General features: G+C 38.6%; 1 protein-coding gene across 3 annotated transcripts in view; it reads left to right on the top strand.

The window, feature by feature from the left end:
- Positions 1–15,944, top strand: part of RAB8B (RAB8B, member RAS oncogene family) — a 31,389-nt gene extending 15,445 nt beyond the window's left edge. For 2 of the 3 annotated variants that reach the window (XM_050903372.1, XM_050903373.1), the window contains exons 2-8: positions 1,538–1,598; positions 2,780–2,840; positions 4,232–4,309; positions 5,406–5,495; positions 6,284–6,349; positions 8,533–8,583; positions 9,085–13,629. In XM_050903372.1, coding sequence (XP_050759329.1) covers positions 1,538–1,598; positions 2,780–2,840; positions 4,232–4,309; positions 5,406–5,495; positions 6,284–6,349; positions 8,533–8,583; positions 9,085–9,177 — 500 coding nt within the window. In that variant the 3' untranslated portion in view covers positions 9,178–13,629. Of the gene's footprint in view, positions 1–1,537; positions 1,599–2,779; positions 2,841–4,231; positions 4,310–5,405; positions 5,496–6,283; positions 6,350–8,532; positions 8,584–9,084; positions 13,630–15,715 lie in introns of those variants that run through there. The other variant, XR_007767094.1, reaches the window with a different exon arrangement.
- The last annotated feature ends 7,867 nt before the right edge of the window (positions 15,945–23,811 follow it).

The raw sequence follows: 23,811 nt of genomic DNA, 5'->3' as shown, positions 1-23,811 counted from the left end.
TACACATCATTCTTACGTCATTTTTAGAAGAATGGGAATTAATGAAAGTATCTTTTTGCCTGTAAATCTACTAGTGAATCTTGGGAAATGGCAATTGTAGCAGTAGTCATAGCATTTTAAATTAATGCAATTAATTTCATATGCTGTTAAAAATGCTGAAGTGATATTTCTGCTCATAATTTGTATTCTGACTAATGGACTAAACTACGTATCCATAGCACATCAAAATTAAGTGGCTGAAACTTGGTATTGTCAGTATATTAAAATATTAATATCACATGCAAGAAGAATGGAATTCAAATAGTTAATGAATGTCCATATTTCATATTCAAATGCTACTGTAGTATATTAAAAAAATCCCGTAGTGTTCTGTTTAAGTGGTGGATGAACTCTTAAAGCTAGAAACAGCATTTTCCCAATTAAGATACTCTTGATAATTGTCACTTAAATTACATCTGAAGAAGGAAGACATTAAATAAATAAAATAACCTACCCCGCCTCCCCCGATCTTTTACAAACTATGACTAAATATCAAGTAACTATTTAAGATTCAGTGAAGAAAAAATGGGCCATTAGTTACAAAACAGATTAATTGGGGGGGTATATGGGGATGGCTGTCCTGGGATTCAAAAATCTGGCAATCATGTAGTAGGACTTGAGCAATCTCAATTTGAGCTATGTTATAGTATAGGTTAGAGACGCAAAAGTTATAGTCCAGCGTGAAGGCTAGTCTGTTTGGAAATCTTGGCTCTGATTCATAGATCCATTTGATCCCTCTAAACCTTAAAAGACATTATTAAGCCTTTCTGAATTAAATGGTTTTTTTCCCACCCATGGCTTAAAATATGTCTTCAAAATCAATCTCGGAACTGATGGGTACTATGTGGAAGTGTAACGGGGGGGAAAGGAGAGAAGCGTTTTCTTGATACCTTTTGGAGTTTCCTAGAAAATCTAAGTTACTCCTAAACTGGTGATCTTGAAAGAGTCCCACGCGTGATCTACTTCAGCCACCTTCAGTAACTATCTGTATAGCTTTTATCTGCTGTAATGCTTTACCATTTACTGTGATGTCTGATTAGATTGCATTAAACATCAGTTTTCAAAAGTAGATGCCAGTTTTGAAAAGGAACTGAGGGGTCATAGTATGTATTTTTTCCTCAGAGCCAGCAGAGGTTCTAGGGAATTGACTTGAACTGAAGGGGCTAGTCAAAAGTTGAGAAAAATATACATTCAAACTAGTGACCTTATTGGTGTAAATTGGAAGAATTTTGAGATTAAATCTTCCTCTCATAATCTTGACTAACTCTAGTAGTGAGTCTGAGTTTGGTCTGTTTTTGTTGTGCAGAATAATTTATCCTTGACATGTTGGATGCAGTTGAAAACCTTTGTGCATCCTCAGCACTTCCTAGTGTTTGGAAGAAATGACAACTTCAGAATAATTCTTTTGCCTAAGTTTGCTCTTACCAAATTGTCAAAAACAAACCAAACACTTCCTTTTCATTTATTGCAAAACTTAGAGTATCTCTTTCTCTGGCAGGAATCGACTTTAAGATCAGAACAATAGAATTAGATGGAAAGAAAATCAAGCTACAAATATGGTAAGTATTCCAAAGTAATTTAAGTTTTCAGTGAGTATTGAATTAATCTTTGAGCAGGAATGCTTCATAGCTTTTGAGCCTGGGTGTACCAGAAGTTTCATACCTTTTATTCATTGACTTTCCATAAGGTTTATGCTTTCTTCTAGCTTGCTCTTGGAGTGGTTCTGCTTCGGTAGCACAGGAAATAGCCTGTTCACATGCAAATGTTACAGCAACTTCCCATTTTATCAAAACTGTCCTCTTACATGTGCTTTTAGCTTTTCCATGTGGAAGAGAAGTATTAACTCCATAGCTGTAAACTAAAATATGTGACCTAATAAAATGTAATCTCCTCTGATACTTTGATGCCTAGTTGTACTTGTAGAGGCACAGGTGAGTGATAATGCTCCCATTCCTTGCATGGTGGGTTAGTAGAGACTAAGCCTCCTGATAGCAGCAAATGAGTATTTTTGGAGTAGCGTTATTACACATATCAAACTCTTTAGATGCTACTGGTGAATGTAGGGCTCTTGCTGATTTCTCAAGTTCTAGAAAAGATAGTTGTGATACTTGCATGCGAGCCAGAATTCTTGTGACTAAGGAAGTGAAGTGCGGGAAGTGATTGGTACAAATTTTCTGTCTGTAAATTAAGTCAAAAAGCTGGGTTTTGTCAGGCCTTTGGGGTTCAGCTCCCCCTAGGTGTGACTAGTAGCCAAACACTTTGGTCCTCTTGTTCACTCACAGACAGATACTGCTTTGAAGTCATCTAGGATAAAATATCAGCACACTAAGGTATAGTGGCTGATTTCGATAGCTAACTGTATGTGAAAATGCACTATCCTAAAATATATTACTGCTGCATGTTTTAATTTTTATTTAATGCAGGGCTCGGATGCATCAGAGCTGCCTTTTTTAATTATTCTAGGGAAGGCTGTGTAGTGCTGAGTTGTATTGCTTGCATGAAAATTTAAATGCTTTTGTGCCATATTTATGGTGCTGCTATAACCACTGATTTAAGTAGGATAGCTTGGGAGTGAGGAAGATGTTGAGGGCTGAAGAAACTTGTGCAAACAGCTTCTAAATGGTATTTTTTCTTAATGAGTGAGTATCAATACATTGTTACTCCCTTTAAAAAGACATCTCTAAGTACAGAACAGTGTAAAGATCACCTCCAACAAATACTTGTTTTCACTGAATTTTAGGGATACAGCAGGCCAGGAGAGATTCCGCACAATCACAACAGCTTACTACAGAGGAGCCATGGTGAGTGCTCTCACTTCAAAAATATTAGGCACAACTAGTGTAACTGGTTTGCTGTTCTTAAGGTAATATCATGTAAGTCTTCAACTGGAGGATTGGATAATTGTGGCTTGAGATGCGGGGAATAAAATTTGTGGTTTGGTTGGGGTTTTTTTTGGTGGGGTTTTGTTTGTTTGTTTGTTTGTTTTTTAAACCTGCTGGTGCTTTGTCTAGTCCTGTTTTTATGACGGAACTTCAAGCCCTGTTGTGTTTTTTAATAGAATTAAAATTTCTGCACATTATAATAAGAAGCTAAGTTGCCAAGTTTTAATCAGGCAGGTTTTTTTAATGCAATCAACCCCTTTAAACATCTGAAATGTTTGAAAAACAGGTAATGAATGATTTTAATATTGAAAGTGTATTTCACTGAATTGCTTTTCCTTCAGCCAGTAGAGAATGCAAAATCTGGGCTAGAAATACAACCACCTACAAAAGCTACTGTTAATTTTTCCTCCATTAAGAATGACTTGAAGTCAAATAACTGACTTAGAGCCTGCGCTCTTTGTGGTACAACTGCTTGTAATCGTTCTTAATGCTATGATTTGAGATACTTTATGTTGGGACACTGTCAATTTCAACTTGCTGATTACTAGCTATGCTGCTACTCCATGTTAGCGCTTTGTATGAACAGATCTGTTCCATTCATAGGCTGGCTGTGGGTCTGTTACGGAACACAGATGGGGAGAAATAGTAATGGTTGTGGCTCTGTGTTAGAGCTTTCTAGTACTTAAAAAGGTTTTGGCAGTGACATGGTCTTCTCCCCACCTCCCAGTCCATGGCCACAGCCTTTTCTTTGTCCTACGAGGAATGATTGGAAAGGCAATAAGGAATGGAGGTGAACCTGGCAATCTGTCCTTAATGCAGCTGTTGTGTGGTTTGCCATGCTTTGCTAACTGTTGAGAGCCCATGCGAGTATACGTACATAACTGGCTGAAAGAGTTAAAGCTGCTGGGAGAGCACCTGTTGTCAGCTTTGCTCTAAGTATCTACTGGCCCCAGCAGATTGGATCTCACAGGTTTGTCGTCTTTGGCTGCTTAAAGCTGCTGCTTCTAAACTTGACTTTAACAATAGAGTCCTGGTTGCTGTTGTAGTAGAATTTCTAAATTTTTCCTGACTATAGGCTAATTATTTAAAACTTCATATAGGTGGTGTGTTTGACCTGTAACAGTGGCAAAAGATGTTATATAGTAATATTTTGGGTAAATTCTCAGCAATGGCATAATGCTTTGAGAAAGGATTATAGGTGTATAAGTCGTATGTTGAATTTCTTGCAAGTATAATCAAACCAACAGCATACATCAAAAGTCAACCAATAGTCCTAGTTCATCTAACTAGATTTTCTTAATTTTATTTAGGGAATTATGCTGGTGTATGACATCACAAATGAAAAGTCTTTTGACAACATAAAAAACTGGATAAGAAACATAGAGGAGGTAGGTGCTTTAGAAAGTACTTCTTACTCGTTCCCTCTTATGATTTCCCTGGGACAAATAATAATCAAGTAATTACTTTCATTATAGTAGTCAACATATATGGCTAAGTTAGACTGTGCAGTGAATGCAACAGTGGTTATTAATGGGGAGAATATAGGGATAGAAGGTCGAAAAGTTTAAAAAGTAAGCATAAAGTGTTTCAAAACTGCTCTTACTATATGACTTTTATGGTTCCTTTTTGCTTTTGGATGTGTCTAAGGAAGCGATGGGATGGGAAGGAGCGATATCTTAGCGAGTCTACCTTTCACTGAGATGATGACAGATCTGTCTAATTTCAGTTGTTACGGTGTTGTGTGTTTGTCCAATTAGAGATTTTTGACCTTTTCATGTGGTCTTGGGTAAGCTTCCTTCCTGCTAACTTATTGTAAATTATTTAATGGGACATGCTGTCGAGTGGGGATCGGTCATTATGAAGTTAGAGGAGAAACCTTAATTTTAGTGAAGCTGTAGTTAGGTAACAGAATCTTACTGGCTTTTTTTCCTTAAACATAAAATCCATGGTCGTCTTTTAGTGTTGTTCTTTGGGTCTTAAGCAAAGTTCCTGCATTAGTGACCAATTTGATCCAATAGTGACTGGGCTAGAAAAGTTCTGTTCTCTTGTTGAAGTGCTCTTGCTGGAGTGATTACCACTTAAGAAGTCTTTTATTAATAATCTATTTTAAAAATGCAAACGTATTATATAATGATACTCCAACTAAATACCCCAGATGCCCATGCACCACTTTGAAGTGTGTACCGTTACATTTCCAGAATAGCCAAATGCCTGTGCATGTGTGCAACCTGGTATAGAGCTCATGGTACTGTGTTTGATCTGTAATAATACTCAGGCAAATTTTATCTAGGAGTATTTATTCCAACCTATCTTAATATTTAAATATTAAATTGCCTGTTTCAAAAGTCAGTCTCTTTCTCAGTAATGCCTTCACATTAGATAACTTTTTAAAAATAAAATATTCATTTGTGGATGAGTTTGACATAAATTTCTTTTAAATAACGGTGCACTTTGTTTCTGAGAGATTACTTTTTCTTCTTTCAGCATGCCTCTTCAGATGTAGAAAGAATGATCCTGGGTAACAAATGTGATATGAATGAAAAAAGACAAGTCTCAAAAGAAAAAGGGGAGAAGGTAAGCTTTGGTGACTTACCTTATTTGTAAGGCTACTTTTCTTAGGATTTCAGCTGCTAGGTATTTGGCATGTTTTAGGCATATAAGAGATAATGGGCCTCAAACCTCTTGTTTCAGTAACTTTAATATACTATAGGATGCCAGGTTTGGGTTTTTTGTTTTTAAATAGCACTTGACTGTCTTCAAGTTTGAATAAACTTAATGGTACTGTTGTCTTGAAGGGAAGATCCTGTAAAGAATGTTGACCTTTGTTGTAGCATAAAGTATTCTAAATCTCAGTATAAAGCTTTGTATACAGTTCTAGCATGTTGTACTCAATTCACCATGGTGGTTACTTACTCTTGTCATAAGTGCTGTTCTTAAAGCTTAAGTAATTAGTTGGCAAGCAGGTAAGAATACTATATAATCTATCATGTACACAGCTAAAGTAGTGTAGTTGCTAGTAACACAACTTATGGGATGATTGTCTGTAGTTATCTGGTCCATAAATCCATATCAATGAAGATTCTATCTTGATGTTCTTTTAGGCCCTAAATAAGTCTTTTTGTGAGCAATTAATCTCTTTGTTGGTTTTGAATTTACATGAGGGTATGGCCTGTTCTAATATTTTGTCTAATTGTCCAGTAACTTTAACGTTTTTGCAAGAGAAAAGCAGAAATGAAGCTTGTTTGGTTTTGTTTTTAAAGCCTGCTGCAGCATACAGCATCTGTTCTATTATGAACCTATGTGAAACATTCCTTTTACAAAGGAACTTCGAAAACACTGAAAAACTTTAACCTCTTTTCCAGTTAGCAATTGATTATGGAATCAAATTTTTGGAGACAAGTGCAAAATCCAGCATAAATGTGGAAGAGGTAAGAGATGGCTGTTACGCTTAGGTGTGTTTCTTGAACTACTACTACGGAGGCATGTTTCATGATCATCTGGGCTTTTTGACCTGATCTGGGACCTGAAGTCCCAACTGTGCTCCTGGGTCACCAATCTTGTTATATTTAGCGAGCTACTGTAAAATCCAGCATTTCTGGTAATGTCTGGAATTGTTTTTTAAATGGATGTTAACAGAGTGGCTTACTATTATTGTAGCAACCAGTTGCTTTAGACTTCTGTGCCTTGCTACTTAAATTGCAAGTGCTTTTGGACAGAGAATAGGTGTAATTTAGAACAATTCTTTGTGCAGGAAATTGAATTCAAGATTCTTTACTTTCAGAGTAACATGCTACTGTGTCAAGGAGCCTTCAGGTTACTACTAAATATGTGCTGTGCAGATGAGACTGAAGATTTGTATGTTAACCTGGAACATCAAGATAAACTGTCATAAGCTGATGTTAGAGGAGGAGGGAGGCTTATAATACTCTATAGACTCGCAATCTGTTTTCCTGCAAAAAAATTTTGTGCTAAAACCACAAGATCCCTATTTATGAGAGCATAAGGAAATAGAATTGGAAGGAAGAGTGGCTCGACTCCAGTCTGTCTTACCATGAATCACTCTTGTCATCTCAGGGAGGGTGGGGGTAGGATCTTAACTATGAAAAGTGTGGACAAGAAAATAATATTATATCAAAAGGCAGTTACATTAAGATTCATTCATTCAGATAAGGCAGACTTGTTCTTAAATGTTGTTCCTGTACCTAATCATCTAAAAGCCTTTCCATGTGTATTGATGGGATGCCTTTTAAAAGTCCTCCAAACACGTACTTAATTCGGATCATGCAGCTAACAAATTAACTAGAAACTAAAGAGATTGTTACTTTAAAATAACATGACTGATGCCGTGCCAGCCAAGCATTTTTTTCTCATTGCAGGATGATTGTTATACAGTATAGTTAGAATGGACTTACTTTGTGCTGCATGTGGAATAATGCTTGACCTGATTTTCACAGTGTCATTATGATTCTTACAGCAAACAATGGAAGTGTGAACATTAGCAGCTAATACCAATGGTGGATAGCAATAGTCTCCTAATAAAAAGTACCTATCTTTTTCATTAGTTCCTCCAGATGGTTGACTTGCTCTTTCATGACATGCCCTGCAATTTCATTTTAACTCCTGTAGGTCCTTAAATGTACAACATTAGTTTGTGCTTACTCCAAACGACTTGGCTATCTGAATATTTTTTTAAATTGTCACATGAATAGTGAAGAAAGCATTAAAAAATGCAGCTGGTATAGGCATTCAGCAAGTAACGATTTAGTCTTCTTTCCACCAAATGCTTAACTTGTGGGAAATGACACAATTTTTATATTCTTGTGATCAGAAGTGAATTAATTTATTTTATTTGTTGTGATTTATTTGCATTAAATGAGTGTCTGTCTTTGGATATATTCCAAACACAATGAGAGGGGAAATGTTTACAGTTTTTTACATTCTGCAACTGTCCTTGGATTGTTGATATCTCCAGATAGCCTAAAATCTTGCTTTTGCCTGCTTCTGGAGAATTGCAGAATTTTTCTGCTATAGAAGTTTCTTTGCTCCTTCATACATCGAAGTCGTAAGATGCTGAGATTTGCCAGTCTCTTTTTTTTTTTTTTTTTTTAATAGGGATGTTGGACGCATAAATAACATTATAGATAGTCCCGGAGCAAAACTTTTGGAGGACAGAAAGCAAGCTAACCTTAATGTGAATTCCCAGACGTGCCATCCTCAGACCTCTCTGTGGGTTTATAGTTGCGATACACAGTACAGTTTGGCCAAAAAAAAAGTATTAGTGTATGCAGCCTTCTCTTCAGCAGGTTTGAGGGATTTTTTGTGGTGGTTTTTTTTTTTTTTTTTTTTTCCAAGAGATATGCGATGGGAAAGTCTGTTCACTTGCTTCAAAGATTGGAGGGATGAAGACTAAAAATAAATAGTTTTTTTTCTTCTAAAGCATGCTTATTGCAGTGTTAAGTCAACAGCTATTGTACATAGAGTGCCTTGCAACTCAAAGTGCTAGCAGTGGCCTACAGAATACTGTATTGTGAATGTGTCTGGCTACTCCAAATCTGTCTTGTCTTTAATGTGTCTTGTGATTAACTCTTTTTTAATTTCTGCTCCTCACCAGGCGTTTTTCACACTTGCACGGGACATTATGACAAAGCTGAACAGAAAAATGGTTTGTATTTCCAATTGGCATACAAAATAGATACATTGAAATGACTGCCATAATAATTGGCTGCGTAGTAGCCCTACCAAAAAACTCCTGGGGATTACAGTGAATGCTGGATCAAATTTGAGCAAACAGTGCTTTATCGTACTTTATTACACATCAGTGAGTAATTGTTCTTTATTTTGCATGAACATTAACATTGGGCAGCCTGAAACTGATGTGTTCTTTTGAAATGTAACGGTGTGATCCTTGCTTTATTAAATGTCAAATTAGGTAGTCACTCCTTCAGCTACTGCTTGAGACCTGGATTGCTGGATAAATGTTTCTTTTTAAAATAGGCAGTTTTATTGAGTGATTAACAGGCTGGATAATTGAGGAGCTCGAGTTGCAACAAACCTCTGCTCTGGTTATTGCTTTGCAAGGCGGGGGGAAGTAGGGAGGGAAACTAGGAAAGTTAGACTTATTTTTTTCTGCGTTTTATGATGTTGATGCTCTTTTCTCTTTCAGAATGACAACAGTTCATCAGGGGCAGGTGGGCCAGTAAAAATAACAGAAAATCGATCTAAGAAGAGCAGCTTCTTTCGATGCACGCTACTTTGATGAACTTCTAATGATAGACTGCAGCACACTTAGAACCTTTTCTGCTTCTTTGAAAGCACAGGGTCACAAAGCCTCAGAAATAATACCACCAAGCTGCTGCTGAGAGCTCCATTGAACGTAGACTGCGATACACAAAATACCAAGTGGATTTTGCTCACTAAGCCTATTGACCTGTCAGGCTCTTCTTTCTCAGATATGGAAGCTATGAAGTGGAGACACAAATGCAAGAGTTAACTTGTTTTCCTTTTTTACTTTCTGTTTTATTGCCTGTTGCAAAAGCTGCTATGTTTCTTTTAACTTTGCACATCCATATTGGCCTCTTACTGCCTGTTACAGCACAATCTTACATTTGTATTTGCACAGTTTGACTTGTAAGTAAGATTCTTAACAGATTTGTGCAGGTTTTTCTTTCTCTTTTTAAACAAAATTATTTTCAAGCAGAAGAGCCAGGGGAAAAATTAAGTCTCACTTCCATTTATTTTCTATGCTGTATACTTGTGGCCATGACTGCAGTATGGATGTTGACACTCTAGTGATGAGAATTACTGTAACAATTGGCATTTAACAATTTGTATGGGTTTTGTCTCTTAGATGCACAAATCTGTTCATGCAGAAGCTATGGCTTCTATTCTGAATGTAGTATGTTGCTTTTCTCTCTTTACCAGACTTAGCAATGTTGTGTTCTGAATTGCCAGTCACTGTCTGATTCACAGATGCACCTTTCAGTTATTTGAATAAACACAGTGTCTTTCCTCACTTAACTTCCCTTTGTTAGCTCGAACTGTCTGCACCTTTTTTTGTTTCTGATGAGGAAGTACACTCTGGAGTTGAAATCATCATCACAAATTGGCCTCATCACTATCACTTAAGTGGCTTGTGGAAGCTGAATGCATGAGTTTTGAGTAACCTCTTTGTGGACTCGTTTGTTCAGAAATGACTGCTTCTAAAGGTGACTTCCATTTCTACTGGAATTCGAAGGCTAGTTCATTAATGTCTGTAAGCATCGACCCTTGACAACAGAGGTGTCCAAAAACTAGCGTCCTATGCAGTTGCTAAAGTTTATCAAGTTCTGGCACTAAGGAAACGGTCACATTAGGGCTATAATGTACTATTAGTTATGCAGTTAATGCTGAATGTGTGCAGCCCTCTTTGGTCTGCTCAAGCAGTTAAGTTATTTTTTCATCAAAAACTGGTACAGTGACCTAGACTGTTAGAAGCAGAGTTGAAACGTAGTTGCCTTTTTTACTCAACTGAGCATTGTATAACCTAGTCTTTGTTCTACTACTTTTTTATTGTCTTCTGGAAGATTTCCTCAATGAGCAATTAAAACAGGTGCTTTAGTTCTGTTGATGTGCCAAACTTGGACCATTGTAAGCTTTAACTAAAAGTTTGTGTCCAGCATGTTTGTTATTAGGGGATAGGTGCATTCTGTCATTGTCAAAGTTAATGTCTGATGTGCTTGCTTTTGCTTCACTACGTTGTCTAGAGTTGTAAACAGTGAGTTGGTTGTTACCACAGATAACCGCTTCATTTTGTGGTGTCAGGTACTGAATTTGTCATCTCTGGGTCTGTTGTAAATATCTTGAAAGTGAACAGGCCAATAGTGTTAGATTTAAAGACTTTTGATTTTAAAAGGTTTAACATTAGTAGCTGGTTCCATAAAGTTTTAAGTGGTTATCAACCTGTCCCCACACGTAGTTTAATAGAAATAGCTATTGTAACTAGATGGTTAATCTCATAAACTGCTGTTGCTGCACTAAAACAGAAAAATCTTCATGGCAAAAAGGTTTAGTGAAAAAGCAACCCTAACTGCTCTGTTGTCTACCCTTGATGTTTTTCTTGGACAGGCTAAAGCAGTTATGTTTTCTGTATGGTTAAAAAAAGTGCTTCTATACAGAAAGTGTTGTGACACCAATTATGAATGTTGTTTATTTTCAGTAATTTACCTCTGACTTATTTGGTGTCGTAATACTTTGATTTTTATCTCAGGGGTTGTCTGCAAACCAAAACTGACATGTTCTGTGTTTGGCACTGTTTACAGAATGCTTTGTGTTGTTTTTCCTGTCTTTGCTGTGTGGTTAAATGTTCATTCAATATTAGTCTCCATGAACTTCTCTTTGAAAGAGCCTGTAAGTAGTAGAGTCTATGAAGTGCTTCTTGAAGCAGCAGCGAATTGGGGTATCTGCTCTGTATGGGGGGGGAAGAAAAAAAACTTGCTATTTTCTTACATTTAGCTGTGCTAAACTGTACATAAATGTGAGGTAAGACCATAGGAAATCCACTTTATGCATGATAAAATAATGCAGTAAATATTTCACTTTGCTTAATGTTCATGTAAAGTTCATCTTTTTCTATTTGTAGAAGAATTTAATGCAATTTTGTTGTCCCCTGCTGAAACTGAAGAATTCTAATTTCATGTGGTCTTATGGATAAGGTAAAATGCTGATTTCTCTCTCTTTCTTTGTTGTTTTGCCCCGACCCTTCTTCTCCAGCAGTATTAAATGGCTGAGTGGCTGCACTTTATTGGTGTGCTAACTTTTGGTCAGTATAGACCTCTTTCTGTGTACAGTCTGCCTTGTCAGACATTGAAAAATGTGCTGTATCTTAGCGTGCAAATCAGCTGTATGTTTTACTGGGAATTTTTTTAGCTATGTTTTCCTTTAGACAAGCAGGTGGTGATAAATGGTATGTTCTGCCTACGCATCAGATGCTGGGTACTACAGGCTTTTGTAATATCACTATGATTGTTTCGTGCAGTCTCTGTTGCTACTTTGCTCAAGACTATATAATCTAAATTTTGAAGGACTCTTAACTATACCTCAGTCAACTAGTTAGTATTCTAATGTCCATTAGAATGAAAGTCATATAATTATTATTCATTAAGCAGCAAATGTATTTCTGTTTTGTTCCAGAAATTGCCGTTAACCTTTCAGGAAAGGCAGACATTTTTTGGTGGATTTTGATAAAACAAAAATGCTGCTTATGCTGTGGAGTTTTATGAAATCTTCCCTCAGCCCCATGTCTGTGCACTATATCTTGACCAATATCTTTCTAAATGGTTTAAAAAAAAAAAAAAGCCAAACAAAAACCAGACTGGTCTCAGTGCTTTGCAATTTTAGCTTTCAGTCTGTGCTCAGCAAAACATGCACAAGAAGTTTTTGTTGAGTGTATACAGAATATTTGATTTACTCACTGTCTGGAAGTTCTATTATTGCTAAAGCTTAAACCACTCATGAAACTTAACGCAGCTCCCTTTTCTATTTGGGGACAGTCTCAAAAATGCTAATTGACTTTTCAGACTTGTAGTTCTTTTTACAGAAAGTATTTCCCATTGCAAGTACCTTTCCCATACTAGTCTGCTAAGTCAAGTGAATTAAGTGGATCATTTTCACAAGTGAATAAAGGAGTCTTAAATATACATATCACATTAAAATATTGTGAATGGATAATGATTTGAAAGTACATGAATAATTTGTAAAATGCATAAATGTGTTATTTGTGAAAATGCATCTGTTATTTGGTTATCTATTAATGTAACAGAAATTTTGCAATGTTAAACTTCTTACAGATTGGTCTGTAGGTGATAATAGGTCTCTCTTCTCCTCCATTCACTGAACTGCTTATGCCATTCTCATTCTTATAAATAAAACTTGTATTTCTTTCTTCCACAAAAGCAGGATTTCCATTGATTTTTCTTGTTTCTGGTGAATTTAAGTATTTTAGTGCATTCCTATGGCCTTACGAACACTTTTGCAAATAAAACTTCAATTACAGTTATTTTAATGCTATATAGCTACTAAATTCAGAATAAAAAGTATAGTCCTTGAGAAAATGCTTAATTTTGAAATAGAAGTGTTCTACTGTGTGTGTTTAAGCACATTTTATCTCTGGTATAAAGGTGTAATGTGAAAAGCTCCTGCAGATCAAAGTGAACTTGTCATGTGGTTAACTTGTAAACCTAATCATTAATTGTGTATTGATGTGTATAGACAAAAAAACCCAAACCCAACCCCTAAAAAAAACTTCACACTCCAATGGTTTTATTATTCCATGTGAACTTTTTTACAACAATGTGTGTCTCAAATAAAAGTTACATAATGAAAAGTATTTGGAGTATTTTGTATGAAATATTCCACATAGTTTTTATACAGTTGGCATTTCCACTCTATTTTTGATACATCTGTCGTGGAAAGGTGTCCAGCTGAGTTGCACCTGTAAAGCTTTGCTTAACTTCAGTGGCAAACCAGAAGGGTTTTTGTATGGCTTTGCTTGTTCCTAAACTTGGCTGTTCTTTACATTTCTCCTGAAATATCCTCTCTTCCTGTAGTGACTGCTTAAATCTAAGTATATTATTTCAATGACCTTCAGCTTCATAAGCAACCATTTTTCCAGACATTTAGTGTCATGAAATACCCTTCCAAGGTAACTTCTGAGCAATGCCAGTAAAGATAACATGAGACAGTCTCCAATTGGATTAAGAATTATCTACTCAAGCTGTTAACGTTTTCTTTTTGGTGGTTGTTGTTTTAAATCAGTTATGTGAAAGGTATGACTCTTAAGTAACCTGAGGCACAAATATCATGAATTAATATAGCAAATATTGTTTGTCCAGCTTCCTTCAGCACTGAATATTGAGGGATTTGACATAAATATTTGTTGGCTATTGCATTAGCGATAGTTCTGGACTTTCAAATTATTGTGGTTTGGCAGTAACTCACAATTGGTATGAAAATTAGCAAACCTGAGGAAAGAATGGTTTTGTCTCCCCAAGACAAAAGCAGATTAATAGTTGAGACACCCAAGTGGGCACCCTAAGGAATGAATAGGAAACGCGTGGATGACAAGTAGCTTCTAAAGTTTGTGCTTTTTACATGTTCATCTAATAAACTGTATTTAGCTGAAAGGATGTATTGTCTCTTTACCTTAAGCAACAGAAAGCTAGAGTTACATTCTTGCTACACCTTATTATTTGTTGGTTTTGGTTTGTTTTGTTGTGGGTGGTTTTTTTTTTTTCAGACTGCTTCTGGCAGACAAGTTTGCTGCTTTAGGACCAGCTGTTTAAACATTATCTTGCAGATCCCTTTGATCTGAACTGGTTCTAGATGCTCAGCAGTCCTAAAATCCTTTCTGCAAGTCCTTCCTTCAGTTCTCACAGAAGTTAGTGGCATGCATCTGCATCCCAATAACATTTTAAATACATTTGCATTCTCCATTTGTTAAAAGGAAATAGTGGGCATACTTACACTGCTTAAAAATGGTGATTTATTACAGTTCCTGGATCTATTTTTGGTTGCAGACTAGCAATTACTACACAAGTAGTGCACACTTGTAGACCAGAGGCAAGTTGTTGGTACACGTGTAGAACATATCCAGCTTTTATTATCTGGTAAATTGCCTTTTTCCTAAATGGTTCTTTTTCCAATTTTGTTGACTAGCAGCTCTCTAGAATTCTTGAACTATACCGAAGTCATCAATATAACGTAGGATTTCAAAATCATTTTTCTTTAGAAAGATTCTAATCTTCAAGAGATACATAAATGAAGTTTTTATGTTGCATAATGTTATTCTTGCCATCTAGAGGTTTAAAGAAAGGGCATGGAATGGAATGCAAAACATACTGAAGAGAATTTTTAGTTCTCTAGGATGTTTTGTAGTTGCTTCAAAAATTTTTTACTGTCTTCAGCAGAGCACATCAGCACTAAGCTTCTGGTGTGAAAAAATGTTACATAAATTCCTCTGAGCACATATTCAGTACATATTGTTCCTTCCGTTTGCGAAATGAAGTTGTAAGTTTTGAGCAGGATACAAGCATTTTCCTCGTCTGAGGAATTAACATGTTTAATGAATTGTGGAATGTGTGTGTAACTTGGAACTCTACTACTGAATATGTTGTACTGACTTCAAAGTGAACAAGAGTTCTGTAAACATTTCACTAAGTGTTGAGAATTTCACCCTGTTTAGTCTTAAATACCTTCCTTGAGTAGATGATTGAGATGACTTATTGCAGTTGTGACTTTTTCTGCTTATGCCACCACTCCAAAGGAGTGTCCATGATACACAGCTACGACTGGTATCCCAAGGCATTGTGTTAGGCAGTGGTCTATCGGATTGATAGGCTTGTTTCAAAATGTTTTTTGATTTCTCAGGGAAACGTTACAATTGTGCTCACTAACCTTTCTGACTTGGTTTAACACCTTTGCGGAACAGCATAAAGAGATGATGCTACTGTGAACACACTTGTCTCTGGGACAGAAAATGGTAGGCTCCAGAACTGCTGAGCGCACCTTTCTCAACTATGTACATTCACAATTTGTGACACTTTCAGTGCTATTTCATCCACATGCATACTTTTGTTGGACTACTGGCAATGTGCTAATCTCTAAAGAAAAGTGCAGTCTTTACTTACCCAATTACAAATGAAGTGCAAATTATGTCAATAATGCTTTTTTTTTAAAGAAAAATGGAATGTTTAATTTATTTTCAAGGCTGTTTGCAAATCCTTAGTGTTACTTTACTTTTTCTTTTTTTCCCCCCCCAGGCAACATAGCAACTAACTAGCTCTGGTATGTATCTCTGGTATGTATTAACTCTATCCCAGCCGAAACCAGGACAGTATTCTAAATAAAGGATGGCGTTTTTCCAAGAAGCCTGAGCAAGTTCTGTCCATGAGATTAATGTCTAATGCTGCCGAATACTGCTTCTGAGCTTCCGCACCTGAAATGCAATGACTTTGTAAAACAGTTATGCTCTGAACCAATAAAGTACAGGGAAAAGGCAACCACGTGTGTCTTAAATACTGTTTGTAAGTAGTCTTCTAGAATAGCACTGGTAAGTGTACTTGAAATTAGGAAATGGCTAAGCAATTCCCTGGGCCAAGTGTGGGGATGGGCAATCCTTTAAAAATAGTATTCAATTAATTAACTGTTCTTTGAGTGCCATGTCCTATCTGGCACACGCTGCTACATTACTCTGCAGATATTTGATCTGTTTCAAGGGAGGGAAGGAAAAAAACCAAACCAGTGCAGCACAAGGTAGAACTGAAGCCGTTTCCCCTCCCTGTCTCCCGGAGTAGGTACGGCGAGACCCCGCTTCCCGCCCAGCGCCGCCTGAGGGGAGCGGCGCCGTCCCACGGAGACTCAGGACGTCTGCGCCCTCCTCACACAGCCCGGAGGCGGCCGAGGCCGCGGCGGCAGGTTGGTCCGGGCGGGCAGCCGCACACCCGGGTGCGGGGGAAACCTCCCGGGCTGTGGGGATACCGGCAGAGGCGGTGGGAAGCGGCGGCCCCGCCTTCAGGGGCAGAGGGGAGAGCGAACCGTAGGGTGCGGGGGCCGGGCGCCACAGCCCTGGCAGCGCAGGCGGGGCTGTTACCGCACGTCTGCCTGTCTGGCACAAAACCCGGTGGTTTCCGTGCACAGGCGCGGTGTCGGGATCCGAGCGCGGCTTCCCGCCAAGCGGGGTCGCGGCAGGGGGGCCGGCGGGGCCGGGCGTGGGACACCGACCACCTCACGGCGCTGCCGGAGAAGGGGACGGCGCTGGGCGCCCTCCTCGGGGCCGGGCCGGGCCGAGCCGCCGGCAGCTGCCCCTCGCCTCAGCGGGGAGCGGCGGGCACGCGGCTGCCGGGGTCGGGGCCGGCGCCCAGCTGTGACAGGGGCCGCCTTCCCCGGGCGCGGGCTCGTCGCCCTCGGGCCGGCGCTCTGCAGCCGCGCGCCGCCTCCTTCCTCGCCGCGGCGGCGCGGCGCGGTGGCGGCGCCCGCAGGGGGCGCCCTTGGGGGCAGCGGGCCCGCCCCGCCCGCAGGCGGCCGTCCCGCGCTGCCGGCCGGGTGAGGGCTGAGGAGGCGCCCGGGCCAGGGCCCAGACCGGACGGGGTCTGAGCTGCGTTGCCCTCAACCCGGGCCGCTGGAACCCCGCGGGCAGCCGCCGCCGTGCCGCGGTCTCAGTCTCGCCCAGCTGGGCCGTCCCTGCGGGTAGGGCGCTTTTCTGAGGTGGTGACGGCAGCTCGCTCCCGCTTCGGTCTCTTCTCAGAGGTTTCTGTGGGGCCGGCCCCTCGGCGTACCCCGCGCCCACAGGCCGGGGGTGCCAGCGAGGGCTGCCGGTTGCCCCGGCTGGCTCCGGGCACATCAGCCCCAGAAAACCAGCCCTCGCGTGGTCCTGGAGCACGGTCCCGCAGGCCCGGGTGGCCGCTGGCGACGTTCGCCCAGGCTCCCCGCAGGGATCCTCGGCAGCTGCGCCCGTTGGCCATAAATGTCCCCAGCCCCATGTCCCAGGTCCTCGGTCACCGTTCCGGGGCAAAGCACTGGGGATGCCAGGTAGTGGCTGTGCCGTGTGGACACCCCACTGGTGTGCTGTAGTGCTTGGGAGTAAAAAACCAGGGATCTCCACGTGGTGGTGACTCAGGTTTGGTTACTTCTGCAGCATTCGTGAGGAAGCTCCCAATGCTGCATTACAGTAAGTGGGCATGGGTGGGTGAGCACCCTGGGTGCAGGGGTGCACAGCCTCTGTCCTGCTCCAGCTGCCCCGGAGTGCTGGCGTGCCCTGCAGAGGTGCCCAGGGTGTCCCACCAGGGGAGGGCCTGGCTGTGAGCCCCCACTGTGCACAGCCCCGTGCTCGCCAGCTTGGGCCTCTTCCAGCTCTGATGTTTCGGCAGGCCCTCCATTTTCATATGCACTTTTAAATTCATTTCAAATCACTGTTGTTTCATTTTTGGTGCCTAGCAGGTATTCCCAAGAACCGTAGCTATGGTAGGAAACAGACTTTACCAAAAGTGTTTTTAGAAGCTCGTCCTGCTTTTCTGTATTTTCTCACACAGTGTAATTAGGCTAGTCCTTCCTCTTTCGGTAGTAATGTAGTTTGCATAAATGGGTAGAGTCATTTAACTTTTTTAACCACCCTGTCCACATCAGAGATGAAGTTGCTAGTTTAATTTTTCTTAAAAAATAGTTTCTTGTCATGGGAGATGTACTCTCTTTAGAATGTATTTCTTTTGTGGTATTTACTCTGTAACTCTCTAACCAATTTATTTGCTTCATGGAGATCCTTATTAGAAATTTCAGATGCTAGTGGAAAATGCAATATGAATAACAGTTCTTTGGGTTTTTTTCCCCCTCTTTGATTCAAGGGCTTTCATCTGGCTGGTCTCCCTGCTGCTTTCTTCCCTTGTGTGGTTTGTTGCTGTGCAAATTGGTGGTAGCCATTAAGCATCAGTATGGAAAAATGTGCTCATCTTTGGAGTGGTGTTTTCTGTTCTGCTCCAGGAACTATTGCGATTTACCTATGACAGACTTTTGAAGTAGGTCATATGATATTTCCCATTCACTGGAGATTCCTTAAGTATGGAATCATATTGGACAAATAGCTAACAGTACTCAATATCAGCAGTTCTCTTGTGGCAACATACTTTCTCAAGAGTTAGGTTTGAAAATAGAAAATAAAATGAATGCAGCCTTAAAGTAAATAATAAAACTTAGGCACTTTAATTTTTAAATTTGAGTCTATGATGCAAATTGGAGATCAAACACAGCTAATAGGGTTAACCCTATTAATTAACCCTTGAACTTTCTTCCATAGGAAGGGCTACCTCTTGGAAAGAAAGAGAATTTAAAACAAAGTAGTTTAATATTTCATTTATCACAGCTCTTTATTAAAAGTTAGTATTAGTTAGAGCAAACTCCCTTTCAACCATATATTTGGAAGTTTCATGAGTTATTGTTATTACTGCCTGCCAGTTTTCTTCAACTTATGACACTGTAGCTCTTTCTGTAAAGATGAAAGTGATTAAACGATAATAAACTTTCCAAATTGGGTTTTGCTTAAGGATATAGAATGAAATATTTAATTTGACCTTTAAAAGGGTTTTTTCCCTTTATTGAAATTCCGTCTAAATGAGAACACAAAATTAATAGAGTCAGGTAAGTTTTCTGAGAAATGGGTTACAATGTCATATGGTAGCCTTTGATATCATGATATGTTGTCTTGTGACTGCTATATAAAATGTCAGATGAGTGACTATGGTTGAGTGCAAAAGCAACAGCTTGCTTCACTGACCTGGAATTACATGCAGAGTTTAGGCCTATAGCATTCTGTGATACTTACCTTACCCTGTAATTACTGTTTTATGACAGAAATGTAATCTTTAATAACTTAAACAGTAAATGTCCTTTAGCTTCTTATAATGTCTAATAGCTTCTTATAATTCAGGTAATGTGCAAAACGGTAGTGATGTTTTTGCCAGTTATCTTTCAAGAGATTGATTTCCAATGTTAAACCAAGAGAAAAAGATACTATTTTTATTTTTATTTTCAGTTTCCAAATAACAAGTGAAAACTTTGATGTGTGTTCCAAAAATCTTTCCAAAATCTTCTTGCCTTGGGGAAAGGGTGACCAACACTATTTTTGATTAGTGTATATTTCTCCATGCCAATGAATTAGATACCTGATTCCACTGGACTTTTGACAGCTTTTTGACAGACACCTGTGCATGTCTTTTGTGGAGACATGTTTGTGTCTATAGCATGCAAAGAAGTATGAAGTCAGTCAGAGTGCCCTAAGCATTTCCTGTGCAACCAAGATGAAGACTGTGTTATGATAACTATGCCAATTATTAGATTACACTCATAATCAAAGATTCAGCTATAGAGATGGCTGAGATGGTCAACACCTCTGCATGTTGACCATCTTTGTGCATTTACCATCGCCAGAATATTTTAAGTGATACCATCTATTAATAAAATTGCTCTGTGCCTCTGATTTTCAGTTGGTTCAAAGACCCCCCATACCCTCATAATGTACTACCACGCTCACTAGTTTCACTAATTCAAGATCTAAAGGTTCATGCTCCTTCTGTTTTTAAAAGAGATGTCAGATGCTTAAGTGCCTCTTGAAAGACTCCACGGCAGGTCTGTCATTCTTGATCTAGAGCAGTGGTTTCCGACAAGTTAGCTCAGCCTCCCCTGCAGAAGTTCACCTACACCAAAAGCGAGGTTTAGAGCGCCAGCAAGTTTTCCTATGAAATCTTCTGCTTTTATTTCGAGACATGCAGGGTCCTAAAATTTAAATGTTAGTAAAGCCCCTTATTATTAGGCTTTAAGTAGTAGAAATTATCTTTTTCCCTTTTAATTTTAGGGAGCAGTTTAATGTATCTCTTTTTAATTATGTAACTAATTCAGTGGGTGAACATTAGCTTATCAAAGGTTTAGTGCAACCAACTTGAAGACAAAATACAGTAACAGCTAGTCCTAAAAAGGCATATTTATTCATGTATTCATGTATTCAATAAATTTGAGTTATTTGCATGCCTTTTCCTTCAGGGTATGCATACAGAATTTTAGAATGAAAAGATACTCTAACATGTCTTTTCCTTATTTTACTGCTTTTTATGACGAGAAGCATTTGCTGTTTTAGTCCCATGACTGTATCTGTAGCTGAGATTGGAATACTCATCATTTCAAATGGGAGTCTGTGGACTTCCACTATGTTTGTCTCCATGGTGGTTAAAACAAGTGACAATTAATTTTTATAAATAATAGCCCCCACATATTTGCAAATAAAGTTTTAAAAAAATCACATTTTGAAAATCATACAGGTTTTTGTAAAAGTTAAAGTGAGCTCTGCAGGTGTTCTCAAAAGACTGATTACAAGAGTCCCATTTTTACTGTCAGCTGAAAACCGTTCTTGCAGGCAGAAATTTCAGCTTGAACTGAAATCAGTTTTGAAAGAGGAAGTGCAGTCTGTTCAAATACATGTTTCTGTGCTCTGCTAAAGCTCAAATAGATATGTGTGGTGAAGTGGTTGATAGAGAAATAATTTGATCTGGGCCAGCTGCATATGTTGAAGTTAGTGGATAAAATTGTTTGACCCAGTGCTTGTTGTAACCAGAAAGGATTTTATCCATATGTTCTTGGAATATGGTCCATACCTGTAGTAGCTTGTAGTAGCTTGCTCTTCTGTGATTTCCCTGACAAGTTTTTTTCACTTGTTCTTGCTGAAGATCGCAGCAGCATGGAGCTCTCCTGTCTGTTGCTTTTCTTAACGGCTTTCGACTCTGTTACAATAAACAGCTTACCTTATTTATCTTGTTTTTATTAGGAATACATAGTATTCTTTGCCCTGCCATAGAGCTATGGATAAGCGAGAAGCCAGCGGAGCTACAGACCACTGTAATGTTCTTCACAAAGTATTTTCAGTCTCTCAGTGTGTAAAAAAAGGTAATTCTCTGATGCTGTAATTTCAACCTGTCCCACTTTTTAGGGTGGGACACCCTAAAAGTCTAGAGTGGTGGGTTTTGGTGGGGTTTTTTTGAGTTGCTAGAGACTTAACTTTTCTAGCAAAGCAAGAAACTGTTCTTTGTATTTATTAAATACACGCAGAATGCAAAGAACAAAAGAGGAAACATTGGTGAAAAATGTCTGAATCTCCACTGCGCAACCTCCTTCACTCTTTCACTTTTTGTATAGCAATTCCTAAAGGAAAAGTCCTCCTTGATAGTCCTCCAGAGGGCATATGACTTCTTGTTGAGAAAAATGCGAATAAGTTTATTTTCAATATATTCCTTTAAGAAAAGCACAGAGGAAAAAATATAGAGAGTAGCAAACATTCTGCTTTTGTCTGTATTTTTCTAGTGGATGAATTCCTAGAAGATTTTATAAAATGCATGCAATCTGTACAGAAGCAGTTAAAGTTTAGTTCTGTAAAAATAGCTTAGAAATGTTCTATGCTGGCAGCTTTTAGGCAATCTGCTGGAAATGTGAATCAGTGAACATATACATGTAGGATCATGGTGCCTGTGCAAATATGTTGTGGTGTTATTAATTGAAGAGAAGGGGCCGCTGCCTTACTTGATTTTATCAGTGAAGAGTTAGATGCGTCCAAAGTTACTCGATTTTTATTCATAAATTTTGACGGCTATGTGTGTTATCATTAATTGATAGAAAATTCCTTAATAAGCTGTTGTTGCCATTGCTTAAAAAGCATTTGGCTTTCCTGGGAAGATGTTTGGGTCAGTAGTATGGGACTATTAAATTTATATTGTATGTGCCTCCAAAAACATTTTACTATACTAAAGATTGTAGGTACCTAATTTGGTAGAAAAATGATCCTTGAGTAATAACACCTGACTTTCAATTCCTTGTTTTATACTAAGTGTTCCAGCATTCATGTTTATTTTTACATTTCCTTTTGCTATTGTTTCCAAACTTGAATGTGTGGTGTTTTGAGGAAGTAAAAGAAGTGACAACTTTCCTGACTTGACTTTCTCATCTGTAAGTCACTAGATGGTGCCGTTTCACTTCTCTGGAATCAGAAACTGTTTGTCTTGCATATTATTTTTAGTAACAGTTGTTAATTTTGTTTTTAAAAGAAAACAAAATAATTGGACTTTTGACTTCTTTTTTGGAGCTATTGCTTTTTTCTGAGACTATGCAATATATATATTTTGCTCAAAACTAATATATTAATGAAAATGTGCAAAATTTCCAAGTTCTGTTCTTCTAAATTGTCATAAATTTTTAGTTTTACGTTTGTTTACATATATTTTACTGACTTTGATAATGAGACCTGATTTGATAAAAACACACATTTTAAATGTAGACTTGTTTGAGGGTCTTTTTTCCTTTTCTTCATGAGGTCTAGGTAAGTGTCTGCAGCTAATGTGAATTATGATACTGATTACTTCAGTTGAGGTATAGCAGTTTTCATCTATGGACAATTGCTCTATATTTCTCTATGACTGCGCTAAGAATTGAAAAGAAGAGAGTTAACAGTGGCTTATTTATGTGTCTTACTGTAGTTGTAGGATACCACAGAAACAACTTTGTGCAATTTCATGTAACAGGCTAAAAGTTGTCCGGGGAACTTTTGTTTCATAATTTCACATTAAAAAGCTACATCACAACCCATGTGCTGGTTAAGAGTTAGGTACAAGTGATGGGTATTATTTCTAAGTTTAACCACTTACTTTTCTGTTTAGCTGGTCAGAAATAGGAAGGCTTGCAAAACCATTTTTGCAAAATGGTTTTGACACTTTTATGTAATAGCTTAAATTGAGAGAATGGCAAAGTAGAACTTAGCATTCACAGGAATGCTTTTTATTAATAAAATTATTTATTTGGAATGATCCTAATATCAGGTGTTGATTTGCTGGCCAGCAGTCTTTTCTTGGTGAGGAATGATGTTCTAAAACTGTAGCTGCCATATTGTGGTAGAAAGTCTTTTTATGAGTGGACAAGGTGCAATGAGTTAGGTCCGTTATAGAACAACTTTATATGTTTCAGAAAAAGTAGTGAATACATAAGTTGTCTAAAGCTATGCAGTAAGTGGGTTACAGTTCTAGGTTAGAACATGGGCAGAGCCTCCAGGACAGTCAAGAAAGGCTTTTAATGTAATCAAATTATGTAAAACCGGTACCACCAAAGCATTTAACTGGTTGTGTGAGCTGCTTGGTTCCCCGAGGCTTCTAAGCCACCATCTCTTTGTTACTTCTTACTTATTTTGTGAAGAGCCAAGCACGTACTAAACGTTCATATTAAAGAAATGGAGACTTCAGCATATCCTGGTGCAGGATACTTAGTCGTGTCAGCCTGCACTGTTCTTGGCAGTTGGATACATCCACTCCAAGTGTTGTGCAGCTGTGTAAGGCCATCC

The sequence above is a fragment of the Gymnogyps californianus genome, chromosome 11, assembly GCF_018139145.2.
Source record: "Gymnogyps californianus isolate 813 chromosome 11, ASM1813914v2, whole genome shotgun sequence".
In the NCBI taxonomy this organism is placed as follows: Eukaryota; Metazoa; Chordata; class Aves; order Accipitriformes; family Cathartidae; genus Gymnogyps; species Gymnogyps californianus.
This window is presented reverse-complemented; position numbering and strand designations above follow the sequence as displayed.